This window comes from Mchenga conophoros, linkage group LG3 (genome assembly GCF_057382185.1).
Source record: "Mchenga conophoros isolate Kocher_MC1m ecotype Shallow Benthic linkage group LG3, M_conophoros_male_GT1.1, whole genome shotgun sequence".
NCBI lineage: Eukaryota > Metazoa > Chordata > Actinopteri > Cichliformes > Cichlidae > Mchenga > Mchenga conophoros.
In genome coordinates, this window is record NC_140528.1 from 21178724 (window position 1) to 21198103 (window position 19380).

A 19380-nucleotide genomic window follows, 5' to 3' on the forward strand; every position below is an offset into this window, starting at 1 on the left:
GACAACGAAGGCCATCCCACTCGAGCGTACAGATCACAACAATGGGTCAAGGCCCTACAGTTTGTAATAAACCGTAAGGAGGCATGATAAACTGAGTCAATCTTATGAAGACACTGGGCGGAAGCATTCATGTACAGCAGATCACCATAATCTAAAACAGATAAAAATGTAGCATTTACAAGACGCTTTTTTGTCTCAAAAGAAAAGCAAAATTTGTTTCGAAAGAAAAATCCCAATTTTAGTTTGAGTTTTTTCACAAGATTGTCTATGTGAGGTTTAAAGGTCAGAGAATCATCAATTAAAAAGCCAAGATATTTATACGTATGCACCACTTCTATGAGGTTTCCCTCAAGAGTGGACACCAAGGGGACAGTTTGAGGAAATCTCTTCATGTTTGAAAACAACATTAGCTTTGTCTTTTCAGCATTGAGAACCAATTTCAGCTCCAGAAGTGTGTGCTGAACCACGTCAAAAGCTTTCTGCAACGATTCTATTGCCTTTTCAAAGTTTGAGCCAAAGGAATAAATAACTGTGTCATCAGCATAAAAATGCATACTAGCATTGGACACATTTAGTCCCAAATCATTTATATACATGATGAACAGCAGAGGTCCTAAAATTGAACCCTGTGGCACCCCAGTGTGAATATTCAAAAGTTCTGAGCACAGATTTTCACATTTAATGCATTGAGTCCTGTCACTCAAATAATTAGTAAACCAGGAGACAACATGTCTAGACAGCCCCAAAGAAAGAAGCCTATGCTTTAAAATGGCGTGATCCACAGTGTCGAAAGCTTTTGACAGGTCAATAAAGAGAGAAGCACAGTGCTGTTTTTTATCAAGAGCAACAAGTATGTCATTTATCACTTTTGTGGCAGCCGTGACAGCACTATGCTGTTTTCTGAACCCAGATTGTAGTTTTGAAAGAACTTCATTAGAGTACAAGAACTCTTTTAATTGCTCACTGACGAGAGACTCAAGGACTTTTGCCAAAACACACAAGTTTGATATTGGCCTGTAATTAGTCAAAATGGCCGGGTCGCCTCCTTTTAATATTGGCGTAACAAAAGCAGACTTCCAAACAAGTGGAATTTCTTTATTTTGGATTGAAAGATTAAAAAGGATCGTAAGAGGTTGTGCAATGTAATCAGCTGCTATTTTCAGAAAATAGGGCTCTATTAAGTCTGGCCCTGGGGGTTTCCTGTGATCTAAGGCTTTAAGAGCTTTATGCACTTCCTGGACAGAAAAAGGAGAAAAATCAAAAAGCTCCCCAATATATGTTTGGGGTTCTGTGCAGGGAATCATGGGGGCTGCTCCAACAGAGTTAAATAAAAAACCAGTAGCTACAAAGTGCTTGTTAAAGCTGTTTAAGACCTCAGTTCTGTCATAAACTGGGACAGAATCTTTTAAAATGAATTTTGGAAGAGCCTGTGATATTTTATTTATAGATAAGGACTTAATTACTTTCCAAAATTTCTGAGGGTTATTGAGGTTTTCTGTAGTAACAGATAAATAATATTCTGACTTAGCCTTCTTGATAAGTGTCGTGCATTTGTTTCTTAATTTCCTGAAGTCTAACCAGTCAGTCAGGGAATCGTTTTTCCTAGCTTTTGCCCATGCCACGTTACGCTGATGGATGGACTCTGATAATTCCGATGAAAACCAAGGGTTCTCCCGTCCCTTGACCCTAAAATTTCTGGCAGGTGCATGCTTATTTAAAGTCTTCATAAAAATTTCTTTAAAATAAGCCCAAGCCAGATGGATGTCTGGTATCAGACTCAAGTTTTCCCAATTTACCATAGACAAGTCATAATGAAACGCTTGCTCATTAAATATTTTAAAATTTCTTTTACAGATGATACGCGGTTTACATTTAGGGATTTTAGTGTTCCTACTGGTAGCAACTACACAATGATCACTTAAATCATTACAAAACACGCCTAGAGACAGAAACTTATGAGGGACATTTGTTAGAATTAGGTCAATCAAAGTAGATTTGTCAGGACTCTTTATATTTGGCCTTGTAGGTAGGTTGACCAACTGGCTAAGATTAACAGAGTCACAGAAGGATTTAAATTCATCAGAAGCTATATTCAGCCAGTCCCAGTTCAAGTCTCCGGCCAATAGAAGTTCGTTATATTTTAATTTGGACAGAAGATGCTTTAGAGATAATAAAGTTTCCTTTACAGCAGACGGAGGCCTATAGCACCCAACAACTGTTATAGAAAGAGACTTTACTATTTTAATATCCAAAGCCAAGAATTCCATTTGTTTAGGAATAGATACAGATAAAACAATGGATACTTCATATCTTGATTTAACATAAATTGCTACGCCTCCACCTTTCCTAGGCCTATCTGTGCGATAAAGATTGTATCCCGTTATGTTGATGTCATCATCTGTAATAGATTTGGACAACCAAGTTTCGGAGATAATCACAATATCCGCGTTTGTCGATTTCGCCCAAATTCTGACCAAGTCCATCTTGTGTAATAAGCTGCGTACATTTAGATGAACACATTTTAACCCTGGCTGAGATTTAAAATCGGCAGGGGTCTGGACACTTTTCAATTCAGGTCCAGGATTTGGTTGCACATCTCCGGATATAAGTAAAAGTAAAACAATCATCATTAACCTTCGTTTTATATTACATTTAAAAGCATTTTCGTACTTTGCAGATGTTAACGACAAATACTGCTTTTTCTTAAGTGAAAGTGAAAGATTATACAGAACAAGGGAACCTTGTAATTTGGGTAATACTTCATATCGATTTAAGCTAGCAACCAGAGCCAGATGAATCGTTGGTGACTCCAGGTGCACTGCTACAGTTGACCTAGTGCCACTAAAATAAGTTTCACCCATACTCAGCTCATATTTTGCAGTTCTCACCCAGGAGCACCGCAATGTCCCAAGTCCCAAACCACGAATACACACAATAAAGCTTCGATAAGTGTCCTCGTCTTCATAATGATAGCCCAGAGTCCAAAATGGGGGTGAATACAAAAAGCTCCAACCTATTAGCTCCGAATCCGAGCAGAGGTGGACTAAGCAATCCGGGGATAAGATGGAGGTGCGTCGTAGCAGACTCCAGCCCAGCCTGTTAGCTGCGTGTCCGGACAGTGTAGCAGTTTCCAGCCTGTTAACTCTGCGTCCAGGCAGTATAGCAGGCTCCGTCCTGTTAGCTCCGAGTCCGGGCGGTGTAGCAGACTCCGGCTTCGTTAGCTTCAAAATATGGACAATGTAGCCGGCTCCGGCCTGCCAGCTCCAAGTCCGGGGAATGCAGCGGGCTCCAGGCCTGATTAGCTCCGAGTCTGGGGGACACAACAAGCCCCGACCTGCTAGCTCCAAGTCTAGTAGACGCAGTAGGCACCGGCAGGCTCCGGCCCGTCAATCCAGAGTCCAGGTGGAGGCGGACACGGTAGACACAGGTTTGCCTACCCAGAGTCAGTATTTAGACCGGCCCGCTTTGTCCAAAGCCCTATTTCAGTCCAGAGGGAGACGCTACACCGAGAGTTTACGTGTCGCCATCTTGGATTCCACGGTGTTGATGTGACAGGACCATGACAGGTCCAGCGTGATGTGAACTCCGAGGTATTTGAAGCTGTCCACTCTCTCCACTGGGCACTCGTTGATGACAGGGGTCTGGTAGTTCCTCTCCTGCTTAGTGCTGAAGTCCACTATCAGCTCCTTTGTCTTACTGACGTTTAGAAGGAGGTTGTTCCTCTGGCACCAGTTCTCCAGATTCCTAATCTCCTTCAGGTAGGCCGTCTCGTTGTTATCAGAGATCAGGCCCACCACGACGGTGTCGTCAGCAAACTTGATGATGGTGGTGGAGCTGGTAGTGGCCACACAGTCATATGTGTACAGAGAGTACAGCAGGGGGCTCAGAACACACCCCTGGGGGGCTCCAGTGCTGAGAGTGGTGGAGGCTGAGACATGTCCGCCCATCCTTACTGCCTGTGGTCTGCCAGTTAGGAAGTTGGAGATCCACTGACACATAGATGAGCTGAGTCCCATATGCTCCAGCTTGGTGGTGAGTGTGGAGGGAATTATGGTATTAAATGCAGAGCTGTAGTCTATGAAGAGCATTTTAACATAATTCCCCCTTCTAGTGTCCAAGTGAGTGAGTGATGTGTGGAGGAGATGAGAGATGGCATCGTCTGTGGAACGATTTGGACGGTAAGCGAACTGTAGTGGGTCCAGTGTGTCTGGTAGTGAAGAAATGATGAAGTCTCTGACCAGGCGTTCAAAGCACTTCATCACTACTGAGGTGAGGGCTACAGGGCGATAGTCATTGAGAGAAGCAGACCATTAAGACATTTAAAAACCAATAAAAGAACTTTAAAATCGATCCTGAAATACACGGGGAGCCAATGCAGCGATTCTAAAACCGGTGTACTGTGGGCCCACCCTCTGGTCTTCGTCAGCACACGAGCTGCAGTTTTGTAAAAGTTGTAAGGGTGATATATTCTTTTTGGGGAGACCAGAGAGCAGGGCGTTACAGCAATCAATGCGACTGGTAATAAAAGCATGCATCAACATATATAGCTGAATTTTTTTAATATTTTGTACACAATAACAGAATAATTTCAGAAAAACACAAAATGACTGGTGTCAATATTATTTGCCCCACAAAAAAGGTCGAATATAAAACAATATTGCAAATATTGCACAGTTGAAAAAAAAAAAGCACTACAGCTCAGTTGTTCCCGCCATCCTTTGTCCTCCTGTTTCCCCTCCCTCTCCCCTCCAACGACGAGTTTGATGGTGTTACGGATTCAAATATTGGGGATGGATACAAGAGGAAAAACCACAATAACAACACTGGTCCGACCGGGTTGAGTCAAACGATGATTTTAATGATCACACGCGTGGGAGATGGACACCGTACGTAGACAGCATCAGATCTCAAAATGGTGGAGCATTGATCAAACTCTTATAGCCTCTAGTGGCCCCCACCTTATCATAAAAGCCTAAACATTCACATGCTTTCTCTCACACGGCGCCTAAGCTACGACCTTGGCTCCCTGTTTATCTGCTCCTGCTGAGATGGGGCAGAAAACTCCAGCATGTTCTGTTCTCTTCTAATCAGACAAATAAGGCGATGACTTTCTGCGAACAGTATTTCTTATAACTCAGCAGTATAATGCATCATGAAACAATATCATTCATTCACAATAAATCAGCAGTCTAATGTAATGCAAATCAATCTAACAAATGCAATAGTTATCACCTTCTTCTAATTCAGGAGAATAATGCAAACTAAAACTACATAATAATTCACAATCTTCAATTAGGGGTCTAACGTGGCATAAAATAATATTATAATACCACACTGGCAAACTTCTCCCAATGTTTCCACTGAAGGGGTTGAAAGTTAAAAAGCGCCGAAGGTTAAGTTAGGTTTGGAGTAAATCATGGATGTGCGCACGTGTTTGTGTGCAGCTTGTAGTGAAAAACGTGCGTGCAGAATTCATGCAGACATGTGTAACTGGTCGTTTTGAGGTAGAAAAGAGTGATGCGCGGTCAAGCTGGTAGTTGAAAGTGTCAGTCAGAGTAGAAGAGCATTGTGTAAAAATGCAAGTAATAACAAAAAAGTGCAAGTCATTAATCGCATCACCCTGAAAAACCTGAGTAAGGAGTGCAGCTCCTGATGAAAGGAGGAGCACTGAAAACCAGGAAATGATGTTTCTGGAACAGTCTGATGACTGAAGCTGGATGTTTGAAGTCTCAGTGAACTGCTTGTCTTTTCCCCACAGCTCCTCCCTCAGCGATGTATATGGCTATATGTTATGAACAATGTGCTGATGTCCGTATCAGGTAACAAACAGCGTGACACAAATGGAGAACATTGTGTCCACTCGATAATATGCTGCTCTAAAAAGGCTCCATCCTGCAGGCAAGTCGTCCCAGCTTTACTCGCACAGCCTTCCAGCTCTGTTTGAACAGAAAGGACATCTGCACAAGAAACACAGCAGCCTGTCGCTCAGCACCAACCGCCTCACTGAGCGGATCAGTCTCAGGTACGACACGCCATCACAGATGCAGGGAAACAGGAGCTGTAGGTGCAGCAGTGTTAATAATGTCATGTATGATGCTACCACTTGATTTTGAGGAAGGAGGATACTGTAAACCCAATTTTGTCTGCTTGTTCTGACCTGGATATTCTCTGTTGGCCACAGAAAGTTTACCATATCTGTAAAGATTCCTGACACTAAAGGTTGTAGGAGGTGCAGTGTAGGTAAGCAATGCCGAGTTACTCTGGTCAGTCTGTTTGTTCACAGAGAACAACTGCAGACACTTAGTCCTGCTCTCTCTGTTTCAGCAAGAAACCCATACACAGATAGTACATATCTGTGCGGGGCTGTCCCATCTGGCCTGGTTTTACTCTTGTGGTATGAGCCTCTTCAGAAGTTCATGCATCTAAAGGTTTGTACAGATATGTCGAACTTGCCACCTGAATAAATGTCTTCCTTTCTAACTCTAACCCTATTTCCACAATGCAAACCAGCCATTAGACCTGGATTACATAAAAGTAGACAGACAGCATATCAAAATCTGAAGCTGAAGAATGTAATTGATTTTTTTTAATAACATATGCATACTTTTTATTCAAGCCCAACAAGATTTTAGAGACTAAATAAAAGAAACGTTGTATAAACGCCGTCCAAAAACACCAACAGCACCTTCTCTGGGTCCAAGCTCGTGTAACTGAATGGTTACCATGTGTTTTCTGTGCTACAGGAACAGTGTTATCAGCACACAGTTCAACGCCAGCATGCACCATTAGATCACATAGCACAGATAATTGACAGTTTTTTTGTGAATGTCTCGCACATTTCATAACGATAATGTATGTACTGTGAGAACAGAGCTCTGTGTTAAGCCTGTCTGCAGTCCTAACACAGTGCTGCTTGGAGAAACACGCCTGTGCCACAACATTATGGAAAAGTGGCATCAGTCCAAAGACGTGCAGTTAGGGGATGGATGGATGGATGGATGGATGGATGGATGGATGGATGGATGGATGGATGGATGGATGGAAGGATGGATCGACGGGTGGATGGATGGATGGATGGACGGGTGGATGGATGGATGGACGGCTGGATGGATGGATGGATGGATGGATGGATGGATGGACAGATGGGTGGACGGGTGGATGGATGGATGGACGGGTGGATGGATGGATGGATGGATGGATGGATGGGTGGGTGGATGTTTGGACGAACAGATGGACGGGTGGATGGATGGATGGATGGATGGATGGATGGATGGATGGATGGATGGACGGCTGGACGGATGGACGGGTGGATGGATGGATGGATGGATGGATGGATGGATGGGTGGGTGGATGGATGGATGGATGGATGGATGGGTGGATGGCATCGGTTTATCTTTAATCTCAAGATTTAATAATCATACAAGAATTCTGTTGTGCTGTTTTTGACGGTTGTATGAACAGGTTCAGCTCAGGTTTAACAAGCATCACTTAACCATCCATGAGAATTTATTTAGTTTTTTTTGTTTTCCTTGGTGACTGTTTCACAGCAACTCGCCATCAGACTCCCAGATTCTCTTCTCAGCTGTGTGTTGGAGTGAGAGACTGTAGTAATGATAAACCACCAACCGGCCAACAGCTCAGGTTTGATATTATAGAGCTGAACGGCGCTCCTGTTCCAGTGCCAGGTAGGACCGTTTCTGCGTGTCTCTGCTGACTTCCTGAAGCTTCAAGCTTCAACTTGTTGCAACAAGCTTCCTTCTTTCCGTGCATCAGGAGATAGTGGAGCACTCAGAGTCGTGCAGGTAACCCAGCTGGACCGAGACACTGTTCTCATCACCTTGGAAAGTAAGTCCCCTCGCATATTGTGAATCCTTCAAATGTCTTTCATGCTCATTCTCAATCTGTGTACTGTTTGGACAGGAACTGTAAAGATCGTGAACCTGCAAGGACTTCCATCCAGACAGCTGGCTGCAGAAATAGTCTTTGACTTCCCCATTGAAACACTAGGTAGAAATGATGATGTGACAAAGTGAATGAGAGCTGATGTGTGTCCTGAAAGCTGAGTGACACCTCCTGTTCTGTCAGTCTGCTTGCAGGATAGTGTGCTGGCGTTCTGGAAGCATGGCCTCAAAGGGAGGAGTTTCCATTCAGATGAGGTGATGAACTAGTAAATTCATCCAACGTTGGCTGAGCTCGTATCATGTGCTTATCATATTTGTTCTAAGTCATTACACATGTGAATTTTCACTTTATGTGCAGGTAACACAAGAAATTACAGATGAGAGTCGTGTGTTCAGAGTTCTGGGAACAAACAGGTATGTTAACTGTATGCTGACAAGAGCTATCAATCACTGTGAGAAACTAGTAATCCTAGTACATCATAAGTATTCAGGATAGTATTTTTCTTGATACTATTGTTAATAGACCTGGAAGTGATTTTCAGAGTAGCATGTGGAAGTAGCATGAATACTGCTAGCATTAATGGTAGCATTAAAGCAGGAGTCACACTAGAGTGTTTGTTCTGTTGGTTACTCAGATCCAAGGATTTAGGAAATGCAGCCTATGTGTTTGCATGCAGCCCTCCAAAGAAAAACAGCCATTAAAGTTACCAACTACCGTCTACCTGACACTTTGTACAGAAAACTACTTTCCTTAGTGCTAATTTTCTTTATGCTAGTACCAAATCACAACAATAGTCACTTCAAGACACTGTATATTGTAAGGTAAAGGCCCTGCAATTATGGTGCACAAAGGTGAAAAACTCCCTTTTAGCAGGTGAAAACCTGAACCAGGCTGGGGGAGGGGCGGGCATCTGCTGCGATTGGTTGGGGGGGTGAGAGGAGGAAGACGGGGCAAAGACAATCTGGGGAAGAGAGCCAGAGAATATTCTCAACTAATGATTGAATGCAGAGAGGTGTTTAAACAGATAGTGAGTGAAAAGGGCGACTGAAGAAGAAACACTTGGTGCATCACGGGAACCCGCCAGCAGCCTAGACTTAGGCTAACTAAGGGAGGATTCAGGGAAGAAAGGAAAGTTTGAAGCCTAATGTTAAAAGTAGAGAGGGTGTCCGTCTCCCAAACCCAAACTGGAAGCTGGTTCCACAGAAGTGGTGGCTGTAGTTCAGGTGGGGGAGCAGGTCACCTACTCCCCGTCTACATGCCAGATATCCTGCATGAAAGTTGCTCTTCGGTGCATCCGTCAGAGTATGAATGGGTGTGAACGGGTGAATGAGGCAAGCTTTGAGTGCTCAGAGTAGAAAACCACTATATAAGAACCGGTCCATTTACCATTTACCAAGAGGGGCCTGGAAACCGAAGGGTCTGGCTCCCATTTTACTTTTAAATACTTGGAACGAAGTGCTCTAATGGGGTGATATGGTACTATAAGGTCATTAAGATAAGACAGGGGCTGATTATTCAAAACCTTTTATGTGAGGATTTTGAATCTTTTATTCTGGATAAAACAGGGAGCCAATAAATGTTCTGTTTCTAGTCCCTGTCAGGACTCTCGCTGCAGCATGTTGCTCAGAGCAGTCTGGAATTGATTTTTGACTAAATAATTAAAACTAATAATAATATATTACTATATTATATTACTAACAAATCCAGGACACCCCTGTTGATCCAGCAGCTCTTAATGAAGTTTGTAATAAGAATCGTGGTGAGTTCATTAGAAATATTTCACTTTTCTTTTTTAAATCAGTCATTACTGGAATCATCTGAAGTGCAAAAACAGTGGGATTATATATGAGAAGGACGGACTCAAAGACTGTCGTGTATCACATATGTATTACATCGATGTCCAAAATCAATGCATCATTAATGAAACTGAAACAAAAGTACTGAATTTCATGTGGAAGACCAAACCTCAGCATTCAGGAAAGTCTTATACAGGAGCAAAGATAATGGACGTTACCCGGAGTTTTCCACTGTGAAACCAGGAATAACAGCTTAAAAATGTTTCTGTGATCTAAATCATTGTCAGCCTGGCAGGCAAATAGCGTGGACACCAAAGTTTGTGAACGTGATAACCTGAGAACAAAGACATGTAGGATTTTAAATCGGTACCATAGGTGTGTCTACTGGGAGGCTGAGGCTTAGCGCTGGTGGCTGCCAGTACTAAGTATTATTATACAACCCTTATTTTAGTTGATCTTATCTTCTTTCCTTGTGTTTCAGTTAGTTTTTACTCAAACTGGGTGTAGAAGGAATCCCTGCAAAGGTTTCTTTTTCTTCTGTGTTATGTTTTATGTATTTCTCAGCTCTTTGCTTCCTTTTTTCTACTTTAAACTTGTTTGTATGCTGGTGTGTAAATGTTCACACTTATCATAAAGTTTAAAAAAGTAGTAGGCATGGTGATGAGCAGGAACAGGAGTAAAACTCCAGTAAGTGTACCAGTACTGTACCAGTGTGTAGCATTAAAGTCAAACTACAGTGGTTGTAGTATCAGTAGAGTAGTGTTAGTACTAGAGGTGGGAGGAGTAGAAGCAGGTGGAGGCACTGGCTTTAGGTTAGTACTGCCTTTCTCTGGTTCTCCTTTACAACTCATCTCCTTCTCATTTGCTGACAATGTGCAGAGACATCATCCTTCAGAGCACACCGACTGATGACCCGTCAGCACTGAGCAGCCTGTACATCCTGACAGGACACGAAAGCAGCTACTGAGAGAAGACACGGGGCTCATTCGACGGTGTTACCAAAGAAAAGCACAGCCTGTCTGTAACTGTGGGGTGGAAACGATGCTCTGTTTCACTGAGGCTGTGCCAGGAAACGGTTCAATGCTGGGAATGACAAATGTTAGGAAGGTATCCTGCTGACTGTCCAGCCTTCACCTGTACACAAGACACCTGTCAAGGTCCTCGCTGGGGTTATAGTTGATAAAGCTTTCTAGCTTTTCTTGTCTATTCAGCTTACCTACTTAAATCAGACCTTTCTGTTAAAGCTAATGCAGACTCCACTGATCCGCCCGCTCAGTGTGGACGGGAGAATAACCTGAACATGGCCTCTGGGACATCATCGTACTGATGTTATGAAGCGCTCAGTCAGGTTTTCTTCTTGATCAGACTGAGGGGCAGACTGAGTGTGTTTTGGTGCCTCAACATTCAGTCATATTCTGTAAAGCCATTTTCTGTCTGCATGCTGCACATAACCTCTTTGGACCAGAGTGCTGTGACACCTACACCTTACACCTGCAGGAGCTGCTCGACCATAGAAAGCTGCTCTGTGAAGTGCACGGCTTTTTTGCCAGTGTTGATTTTATGGGTTTAATGTAATAACTAATTTTTCACATCATCGTCTGAGTCGTAATCCCAACGAGGAAACCTGGAATGTAAAACTTGATGGACGCTCCAGCTGAAGAGTGAAGTGTCAGACTTTTAATGGATCTTTCAAGCATTAGCATATTTACAATGGCAGAAACAGTGCCACGTCTAAAGCATAGGAGCCATCTTCATCTCATGCTTCCCATTTCATGCAAGTTTTTTCTCATCCTCAGATGGACAGAATTTGGTTTGCTGACTTCATTCAGTCACACCATACTAGAGCATAAAAAGTGGAAATAAACTGGTCAGTAAGAAAGTGTGATGCTTGAAAGTATAGCGTAAGGACAGCAGCAGCACTGCATTTACAGCTGATATGATGACTTCAGCATCTTTAAAGAACTGTGAAGGAATTATCAGTGCTAACACAACCTTAAGCACGTGATGTGACCGTATACACTGCTTACACTTTCAGTATCCTTACTTAAAGAGAACATCTCAGAAAAAAGTACAGTTAGCAAGAAGCTTTGAGAACAAGGCAGTGTTATTGTATGCTAACCACCGTGGTGGTGTAGCTTGTCCTGATAAAAAGTGAATGTGGTCACATTATACTTGTTAACTAAAATGAAAAAATAAAATAATTCCACTACATGGGTAAAGATATTTATGATATTTATGGAAAGGATACTATAAAAGTAACACTGGCCTTTCCATGAGAGAAAGTTGAAGTACAGTATGCATGTTGAGATTAATGTTTGTTTAATATGTTTTTGCTACTATGTGAAGATGTGATGTTATTAACAACACAGAATAGACAGAAATAAAGATTTTCATATCTCTTGGAGTTTTATGAAGAGTTTGTTGGGTTGTTCTTCTTTGAATGTGTGGATCGATGCTTCTGCGATTTATATCTTAATCCTTCAATTTGTAAAAAACATTTTGAATTCAGTTTGAGAAGATAAATGAAGGTTCTTGCGTTCAAGTGGAGGCTCTAGCAGACTGAGAAAGTAACTGCATAACTGGTCAAAGGAGCTTGTAAAGAAAAGCGTCTGGACTTCTTTAAGTTACTTGAAGACGTTTCACCTCTCATCCGAGAAGCTTCTTCAGTTCTAAGGTCAAATGGTGGAGAGTCCCAGATAACTGCATAACTGTGTTATTCCTGCACCCATAGCAGCAAGTAAGTGAAGGCAGTGATGAGGGCTGATGAGTTCTCAGATCACTCAGTCAGTCTCTGAGCGTCACCTTTATTGTGATCGCGCACTTTAAGCTTTCATGCCTGTATTTTTGCACAATTGTGATAATACTGTATTGAAAGAAATCTGTGCACAGACGAACATGGGGTGGCTTTGCTCAGGTAGTAGAGGAAGGTGCTTCAATCCCCGTCTGCATGCCAAATATCCCTGGGCAAGATACCAACCCAGAGTTGCTCTCCGAATGTGTGTGAACATTACACAGAAAGTGCTTACAGAGAAAAGTGCTTGCGTACACCTGAATGAGGCAAGTTCTTTAAAGTGCTTTGAGTACTATATAAGAACCAGTCCATTTACATCGCCAAAGCACTCAATACTCTCTTTACGAAGTTCTCTGTAGTTTGTTTCTCCAGCACCATATTTGACCGCGGTCAAGTGAGCCCTCACTTACGACCACACAGTCAAGCCAGCCGCACCTAAAATGTTGTTGCACTATTCTTATGCATATTACGGTACGGGTGCCGACTGGCTTAGAAATGCAGTCTTTTGTGTCCTGACCAGAGATGGGCAGTAACGCGTTACTTGTAATCCGATTACTTTTTTCAAGTAACAAGTAAAGTAAGGGATTACTATTGCAAAAACGATAATTAGATTACCGTTACTTTCCCGTAGGAACGCTGCGTTACTAAAACAGTGATTTTTTTGCGAGAATGTCTCATGACAGTGACGTAAGCAAGTGCAACGTCCGTGACAACAGCTGTGTGCAGATCAACAATGGATAATATATCGAGTGCGGGAGAGAGTATGAGCGTGCAGCGTTTAAAGCGTGGAAGTACTGACCTTACTTTAAGTTTGATTCCATAAAAAGTGACAAAAACATTAGTGTCCGTTGTGCGTGGGAAGAAAACTTCTTTTTACGGCGAAAAAACCCCCTAAACTTCCAAGCAAGCACCAAGTGCGCTACGACGTAATGGGAAAGTCACAGAGAAACTCGCGGATTCTTCAACTGACCGCGGCACACCTGCACCAGGGTAAACCTCCGCCTACCCTACTCCTGCTTTACAGGTGAAAATAGAGCCAAAGGACCGCTAGTCTTTGATTTTATTTATTTTCTGCTGTGTTTTACTTGCATCTATTTGAAAGAGTGAGTGTAAACACAAAAAATATTTTATTTTATGTGCTGGAATGGGCAGAAAATACGTTTAAATATTAAACAAATTTCTTCCAGTCAGAGAATGTTACATATAATTCAATTTTTGCTTGATGCATAAAGTTAAAAGATTAAAACTAATTAAACAAGTTTTAAAAAGAGAGACTTTTCCATTTGATTACATTTTATATGATGAATTATGCAGAAAAAGTAGAATTGGGCTGAAAGATCTATCGCTTTATCACCTATTCAGGTTGTAAATCGTGTTTTTAAAATGTAACTAAGTAATTAATTACTTTTGAAAATAAGTAATCAGTAAAGTAACAGGATTACTTTTTGGGGGAAGTAATCAGTAATTAGTTACTGATTACTTTTTTCAAGTAACTTGACCAACTCTGGTCCTGACACTATTGTACTTCACAATCCACTCCCAGTTTTGGTTCATCTCCACTTTTCCACTTTTTCCACTCCACCCTGTGATCCACAGCCCAAATTACTGTACGATTCAGAGAAAATTAACAGTAAAATTTACCCAATTTACTGTACTGTACTCTATATTTTCTCATATTTGAGCTCAGATTACAGGAAAACTGTAAGAGGTGACACTGATATCTCACTAGATTCTGACTCTGGGTGACCCCCACACACCCAAGATTACTGTACGGTTTCTGAGATTGCTTTGTTAACCCTCTCAAGGCAGGCATTGCAGATATGCAACAGTTAAAAGCTAACAACCTGATCACCCCACATACATATTTCATGAGTTTTTTACTCAGAAGTACTACTGCAGGTATTCTTTTGTGCATTAGCAACAAAAACTTAATTTGAGCCTGAGAGGGTTAAGCATGAGTATGACAAAGGCTAAGAAAATATACTGCCTACAATAATATCAAATTTAAACAACAAATTACAAAATTGCCACACCTGCTGTTATTGCCAGGTGTTCGATAGAGCATTATTTAGTCATAAAAAATACATATCACTGAAATATCATCAGTAAAAGAAACACTCTGTCATGGTCCTGGGTCAGTGACCCAGTGCTTTTAGTTATCATTTTCTAGTTTATTATTATGATGATGATGATTATTATTGTTTGAGTTCTATGTGTGATATTCGGTCTGCCTTTGAGTCTGTGTCTCTGTCTGTCTATGGTGTCACCCCATCTGTTTGTGAAGCTGTCTGTTTAGATCTGTGTCTTGTTTGGTTCCCCGTGTCTGAGTTTCCTGTTTTATTGTGAAGGTCTCTGTCTGATGTGAGTATGTTCAGATTACATTTCCCCTGTCCCATCAGCTCTGATTTCTCCCAGCTGTGTTGCCCTCCTGTCTCTCATCCCCTGATTACTGGTGTGTGTGTATTTAAGCCTGTGTGTTCTCCTGCATGTTGCTGGTTCGTCTGTATTACTCAGTGTATCCACCGTGCCTTCTCCTTGCTTTTCATCGTCATTCTCCTCTGCTCGTTTTCAATCAGGATTGTGCTCTGTAGTTTAGTTGTTTCCCAGTTTAGTTTAGTTCGAGCCCCGTTTGCTGTTTGTCCACATTCTTTTTGTGTTCAATAAATCACCTTCACTTCTCCACGACTGCCTGTGATTGGATCCTCATTTATTCCGCACGGCTCGCCTCGGCAGCCGTGACACACTCACTATGTAAGACATGTTAGCAAATTCAGTTAATAAATAATGTATCAAATCTATACAGATGTTTGAAGGTATATTGCAAAGCATGTTTGTTTCTTATGGCTTACAAATGTGTTTGCCTTTAACATAATTTACATTTTATTTATACAGTTTCACAGACGAAACAAAATAGGTTTCCTGAACTGTTCTTCGTGGCCTAATTTTGAATCCTTCTGAGGGGGATGCATTATCCATGAAGGTGGGCAATTTGTTCGTCGATCTCTGACCCTCGCTGACTCTGACGCCTCCTAATTCTGCTTCCAGCCTCGCTGATTAATTTGTTGTCACTGATGCTGTCACCAGTTGTACACAACATCTCTGTTTGTCCACCAGTCTAATCTGTAATTCAGGTGAACCCAGAATTACCTGCATGTTTGTAATGTTTCAGAAAATATACACTATATGTTGATGGGCTTTGTCCCACTTTTCTTTCCTTTATAAGTAAGAATCTCTGTGGTTTTAATGACAATTCATATACAGATTGTGGAGGACATTTTATTCAACACTCAAAAAAGTTCCTCACCAGCAGACTGAAGTACAATTTCAGCCCACCGTTAATAAACCCATCCAATGCAGCGTTATCAGAGAAATTATGCAAGTGTTATGTTTGTATGTACTGGTAATCTATTTATCATTTATCATGATTCCTGCTCTGATGATTACTTTCTTCTCCTTCTGTAATTTTAACAGATAAAGGATGTTGAACATTAAGCTCCAAACAGGATGAATGAGGAAGACCACAGAGGAGAATCGTGGATGTAGTGAAAGAATATATGCAGATGGTTTTTTTCATGGTGGAGGAGCAACTTCTGATACCATCTTAAAGAAAAAACACATAAAATTGAAGAGTAAAAATAATGACAACAATATGTCTAAATTTTTTATTAAGTTTTTAGAGCAAATGCAGTCTTGTCATGGTCAGAGTTGCCCACTCATATTTAACTAATTCAAATACAATTACTCCATTTAAATGCTTATGTTCTAATAAAAGGCATCGTTTAATACTTCTGCCATGACAACCCAAATAAATCAATGAGAGGGAAACGGGAAGATTAGTCGTCAGGCAAGGTTTACTGTTCATTTACCATGCCTTGATAACAGTAAGCTTAACAAAAGAAAAATGTTGGCGACGAGAAAAGGTGTTCTGTCAAAACATCCTACCGTAGCGTAAATTTATAGTCTTGTCTATCAATCCGTGCTAACTTATCAGAATATGCTACCTTACGTGGTTAATGGCTCCGTTGTATAGGTAGCGTGTTCAGATGACCCAATCACACTATTAAAACATGCTTCCTGCTGGGATTTATATAGGTAGCATGTTCAGATGACCCAATCACACTATTAAAACATGCTTCCTGCTGGGATTTATATAGGTAGCATGTTCAGATGGCCAAATCACACTATTAAAACATGCTTCCTGCTGGGATTTATATAGGTAGCGTGTTCAGATGACCCAATCACACTATTAAAACATGCTTCCTGCTGGGATTTATATAGGTAGCGTGTTCAGATGACCCAATCACACTATTAAAACATGCTTCCTGCTGGGATTTATATAGGTAGCGTGTTCAGATGGCCAAATCACACTATTAAAACATGCTTCCTGCTGGGATTTATATAGGTAGCGTGTTCAGATGACCCAATCACACTATTAAAACATGCTTCCTGCTGGGATTTATATAGGTAGCGTGTTCAGATGACCCAATCACACTATTAAAACATGCTTCCTGCTGGGATTTATATAGGTAGCATGTTCAGATGACCCAATCACACTATTAAAACATGCTTCCTGCTGGGATTTATATAGGTAGCGTGTTCAGATGACCCAATCACAGTATTAAAACATGCTTCCTGCTGGGATTTATATAGGTAGCATGTTCAGATGACCCAATCACACTATTAAAACATGCTTCCTGCTGGGATTTATATAGGTAGCATGTTCAGATGGCCCAATCACACTATTAAAACATGCTTCCTGCTTGGATTTATATAGGTAGCGTGTTCAGATGACCCAATCACACTATTAAAACATGCTTCCTGCTGGGATTTATATAGGTAGGGTGTTCAGATGACCCAATCACACTATTAAAACATGCTTCCTGCTGGGATTTATATAGGTAGTGTGTTCAGATGACCCAATCACACTATTAAAACATGCTTCCTGCTGGGATTTATATAGGTAGCGTGTTCAGATGACCCAATCACACTATTAAAACATGCTTCCTGCTGGGATTTATATAGGTAGCATGTTCAGATGGCCAAATCACACTATACATAACATAAGTGGTGGCTCGTCCGGGATCTTTGGACATTTTAGTGGAGACTGAATGTCAGTTTGTTTTGCTTTTAAGTGGGTGAGTGATGGTGTTCAGTGTAATTGAGCAAACTCCCTTTAGTGTGTTTCAGCTGGGTGACTGTGCTGCCCTTCCATCGAAGCACTTGTTGTTTTGCTTTATTGTTTTAGTTTGTGTTTGGTGGCTATCCTGGGTGGGGGTACGCTTCAGAGTTTGGTAGGAGACTATATCTCTGGTCTGCTGCCTGCTCTCGAGTTCGCGTTTAAAGTTGCCTCGAGCCTGGTACACCACTGAAGACTAGGGTAGGGAAAGTAAGGGATTTGTTGTTTTTAGTGTACTTTTGGTTTTGTGTTGTAGCAGGTCAGGTAATCATTTTGGGTTTGACTGTTGTGCTCTTTTGTGTTGGTCACATGTTACTTTTTGTGTGTTCAGTGTGGCAACTTCAGATCCTCATGTAGGGGCATCCATGCTTAAAGATGCCAACTTGCTTCAGAGGAACTTTTAATTTGTTTAGGGGTCCTAGAGGAACCCTTTTAAGGGAGGAGGTGTTACGTCCCTCTGCAGCTTCTAATCGTCTCAGTGTTTTCAGCTGGTGCTAATTGGCCACACCTAGTCAGGTGTGGATAAAAGCATACCTGAGGCAAGCTTCCCGGCAGTGCACTAGTCTTTGCCTTGGTGGCACCAGCCATTTTAGCCAACCTGGTTTTCCATTTTAGGATGAAACCTCTTCTCACCCACACTCTGCTATTCATCTCTGTTTTTATGTTGCGGCTTTTGAGCCGGGTCGTAACACTGAAGATTACAAAGATCAACATTAAGACCAGTCTGTGCATTCAAAGCAGTGACAGAAAAGAGTGTGGGGCATTAACCCCCACTCACTGAAATGGCATCCAAGATGCCTTCATAACTTTAAGAAAAGGAAAGAAAAAAGGCAATAAAATGCAACAGCCTTTAAATTTGGTTTTATTTGTAGAGTAAATGTAATAGCGTACATGTTAAATAAACATTTAATTCCCACGAAACATACTAATGATATGGCAGACATCGAAACAGGTAAAAGAAACAATCATATTTATTCATTTTCATTAATTTAAAATACCCTTTACAAAGTATATATATAGAAACATAATCCAACATATGTGGAAAAAAACAAAAAAAACTGACACCCTGCTTTAAACGCACATATATAAAAGTTACTCTTTTAATAATTTCTACTTTGTTGTCCTGATGACGCAGTCGTTCACCTGCATGTGGTGCAATCCAATTAGGCTGTCAGTAGTACTTCAGGTCTCCCAGCCCTTTGCCAGACAGGAGGAGACACCAACCCCCAGGTAACTCAAACAAAGATGTATTAATATAACATAAAACAGAGCTTTGACCTTGCAAGGTTAATATGTGTGCACGCCATATAAACATTGGAAGGTGTGATGGAAAAATGAATACATTTAATAAAGAAACGATATTGAACAATAAATGGAATATTTTAAAGTAGTGACTGTAAATTAAACTAAAGTGAATCAACGGGTGGTGAGGTGTGGAGCTTACCATGTGTGGCATGCCATCACACATGGCAACTGTCATGATCAACTCAGCGTGGAAACCTGAGATGAACCTAAAAAGTAGAAAACTCAGGGTTTTTTTTTTTAATAATTTCTACTTTTTGTTGGCAGTCGCTGTCCTGATGACGCAGTCGTTCACCTGTGGGGGAGAAAACAAAACAAAATTGTCAAAAATGTTAAAGTTACAGTGAAACTTCAAATCCTTGTACAATTCAGTGGTATTTATACTGTAAACTTAATCCCTATGCTGTAAACTG

At 41.3% G+C, this 19380-nt stretch overlaps 1 protein-coding gene and 1 pseudogene across 1 annotated transcript; one reads left to right on the forward strand and one right to left on the reverse strand.

Annotated features, from left to right (window-relative positions):
* Nucleotides 1–3276: 3276 nt before the first annotated feature.
* Nucleotides 3277–11192, forward strand: LOC146577657 (mitogen-activated protein kinase kinase kinase kinase 2-like). Its single transcript, XM_085267693.1, has 11 exons — nt 3277–3417; nt 5759–5819; nt 5899–6022; nt 6182–6240; nt 6325–6428; nt 7502–7685; nt 7774–7845; nt 7921–8007; nt 8086–8156; nt 8260–8315; nt 10578–11192. The coding sequence occupies exons 1-11, from the start codon at nt 3277–3279 to the stop codon at nt 10663–10665; spliced, it is 1047 nt and encodes a 348-aa protein (XP_085123819.1). The 3' UTR covers nt 10666–11192.
* An 8025-nt stretch (nt 11193–19217) lies between these two features.
* LOC146577658 (carboxy-terminal kinesin 2-like) overlaps nt 19218–19380 on the reverse strand; it is a 372043-nt pseudogene continuing 371880 nt past the window's right edge.

Excerpts from the sequence above, each read along its gene's own strand:
- LOC146577657 (XM_085267693.1), top strand. The coding sequence starts at position 3,277 with ATGCAGCGGGCTCCAGGCCTGATTAGCTCCGAGTCTGGGGGACACAAC. Across the intron at positions 6,429-7,501 it reads AGAAGTTCATGCATCTAAAG|AGAATTTATTTAGTTTTTTT; the intron begins GTTTGTACAGAT and ends TAACCATCCATG. Across the intron at positions 7,846-7,920 it reads TGTTCTCATCACCTTGGAAA|GAACTGTAAAGATCGTGAAC; the intron begins GTAAGTCCCCTC and ends CTGTTTGGACAG.